Below are 2,543 nucleotides of genomic sequence, written 5' to 3' on the forward strand. Positions count from 1 at the left end.
GTCTCACATCTGAGGAAAATCCCGGCTTCATCCCCCCAGGACATCCCAAACATCGATCCCGAATCCTGTGGATATTCCCATAATCGCCATCCCCCCTCCACCCTTTTTCCATCATCCTTTTCCATCTTTTTCCAGGAAAAGGATGGGAAGTGCCTTTTCCCACCCCTCCTTGGATCCTCACAGTCAAAAATGCAGGAGATCGTGGGTCTGTTCACCCCAAAGCTGAGCGTGGATGCGGATTTTCCGTCGGATTTTCCGTCGTCGCTTTTGTCGTCCGTCACTCCCCCCTGCAAGGAAAATCAGGGAAGGTCGGGAATGCCGGGATCGCCTCCAGAGCCGGGATTCCCCACAGGATGGGATCCAATGGGGTGTGCAAGAGGGGTTTGGGCTTCCCAGAATTTGGGAAATTTTCGTCGGGAAATCCTAAAAAAAATTCCTGAGTCTTCTTAATTGCACCAGCAGAATATTTGTGGGAAAAGGAGAGGTTTTGGAGGATGAGAATTCCCATTTTTGGATCCCAGGGGGAAAATTGGGAATGGGAACAATCCGACCAGGAGCTCTGGGGGTGGGAGGAAGCCAGGACCCCCCAGATGGGGGAAAAAACACTGCGAAGCCGCTTTTATCCCAAAAGGATCGACGCTGGATCGGAGAGAAAGATGGAGTGGAGAAAAATGGGGAAAAAAGCCAAAAAGGAGGGAAAAAATTCCATAAAAACACAGAGAACAGGAGCTTTGTGCTGCCTTGGCTCTGGTTGAATCGTTGGAAAAGCGGCGGATTGGGAAATCCAAATCCAAAAAAAAAACAATAGTGGGGAAAGTCGGGATGGCAGGGAAGGAACAGGGAGGAAAACGGGAATCTGAAAATGGGAATTCGATAAGGGGAATTTGATAACGGGAATTCAAAAATGGGAATCTGATAACGGGAATCTGATAAAGGGAATCTGATAATGGGAATTTGATAGTGGAAATCTGATAAGAGGAAGGTGATAATGGGAATCTGATAATGGAAATTCGATAACAGGAATCCGATTACAGAAATCTGATAATGGGAGTCTGATAATGGGAAGCCGATAATGAGAATCTGAAAATGGGAATTCGGTAACAGGAAGCTGATAGCAGGAAGCCGATAATGGGAATTCGATAAATGGGAATCTGATAATAGGAATTTGATAATAGGAATTTGATAAAGGGAATTCGATAATGGGAATCTGATAACAATAATCTGATAACGGAAATTTGGTAATGGGAAGCTGATAGCAGGAAGTCAATAATGGGAATTTGATAATGATAATCTGATAACAGGAATTTGATAATGAGAATCTGATAATCTGATAACGGAAACTTGGTAATGGGAAGCTGATAACGGGAAGCTGATGGCAGGAAGCCAATAATGGGAATTTGATAAATGGGAATCTGGTAACGGGAAGCTGCTAATGAGAATCTGATAATGGGAGGCTGATAGCGGGAAACTGGTAACAGGAATCGGATAACTGGAAGCCAAAAACGAAAAGCCGGTAATGGGAAGCTGAAAATAGGAAGCCGATAACGGGAATCCGATAATGGGAATCCGATAATGGGAAGCCAATAATTGGAATCTGAAAATGGGAATTTGGTAATGGGAAGCTGCTAGCAGGAAGCTGATAACGGAAATCCGATAATGGGAATCCAGTAACGGGAAGATGATAAGGGGAATCCAATAATAGGAATCCGATATTGGGAAGCTGATAATAGGAAGCAGAGAGCGGGAAAATGGCAACAGGAGCCTGATAACAAGAAGCTGATAACTGGAAGCCAAAAACGGGAAGCCAGTAATGGGAAGCTGAAAATAGGAAGCTGGAAATAGGAATCCAATAATGGGAATCTGATAATGGGAATTTGATAACAGGAATTCGGTAACAGGAATCCGATAATGGGAATCTGATAATGGGAAGCTGATAATGGGAATTCGATAACAGGAATCCGATAATGGGAATCTGATAATGGGAAGCTGATAACTGGAAGCCAAAAACAGGAAGCTGGTAATGGGAAGCTGAAAATAGGAAGCCGATAACGGGAAGCCAATGATAATGGGAAGTTGATAACATTCCCAGGAGGAAATTCGGGAATGTGGGAAGCTGTTCCCTACCAGAGCCCCTTCCAGGGCGAAGACGGCGGCGGGGCCGGTGCGTTCCAGGGGCTCCATGCGGCGTCTCCAGCGGCGCCGGCGGAAGGAGTCGGAGCGGCGCTGCTGCAGGTGGAAGCGCCATCCGAAGAGGGAAGCGTATTCCCAGCCATCCCCGTCCAGCTCCTCCTGCTTGTGCTGCCGGACAGGGATCACCGGGGTCAGATTCTCCGGATTCACCCAAATTATGGATTTTGGTTTTTTGGGATGTGGTTGGGTATGGTTGTCCTGCCCCAGGCATTCCCTGTGTATCCACCAGGTGGGAGTCATGGAATAGGGTCATGGAATTATTGGGAGAATCCGAGGAATGTTTAGGGTGGGAAAGGCCCAGGAGGTCATCACAGAATCAGGGAATTTTTTGGGATGGAAGGGACCTTAAATCC

At 46.6% G+C, this 2,543-nt stretch overlaps 1 protein-coding gene across 1 annotated transcript; it reads right to left on the reverse strand.

Annotated features, from left to right (window-relative positions):
- Positions 1-27: 27 nt before the first annotated feature.
- Positions 28-2,504, reverse strand: LOC130587376 (dysferlin-like). Its single transcript, XM_057388353.1, has 3 exons — positions 2,125-2,504; positions 164-287; positions 28-65 (listed from the first exon to the last, which is right to left on the reverse strand). Exons 1-3 carry the CDS (start codon positions 2,428-2,430, stop codon positions 28-30), a joined length of 468 nt encoding a protein of 155 aa, XP_057244336.1. The 5' UTR covers positions 2,431-2,504.
- Between the last annotated feature and the right edge of the window lie 39 nt (positions 2,505-2,543).

This window comes from Malurus melanocephalus, unplaced genomic scaffold (assembly GCF_030028575.1).
Source record: "Malurus melanocephalus ecotype Western Australia unplaced genomic scaffold, MMel_1.1 scaffold_1823, whole genome shotgun sequence".
Taxonomy (NCBI): domain Eukaryota; kingdom Metazoa; phylum Chordata; class Aves; order Passeriformes; family Maluridae; genus Malurus; species Malurus melanocephalus.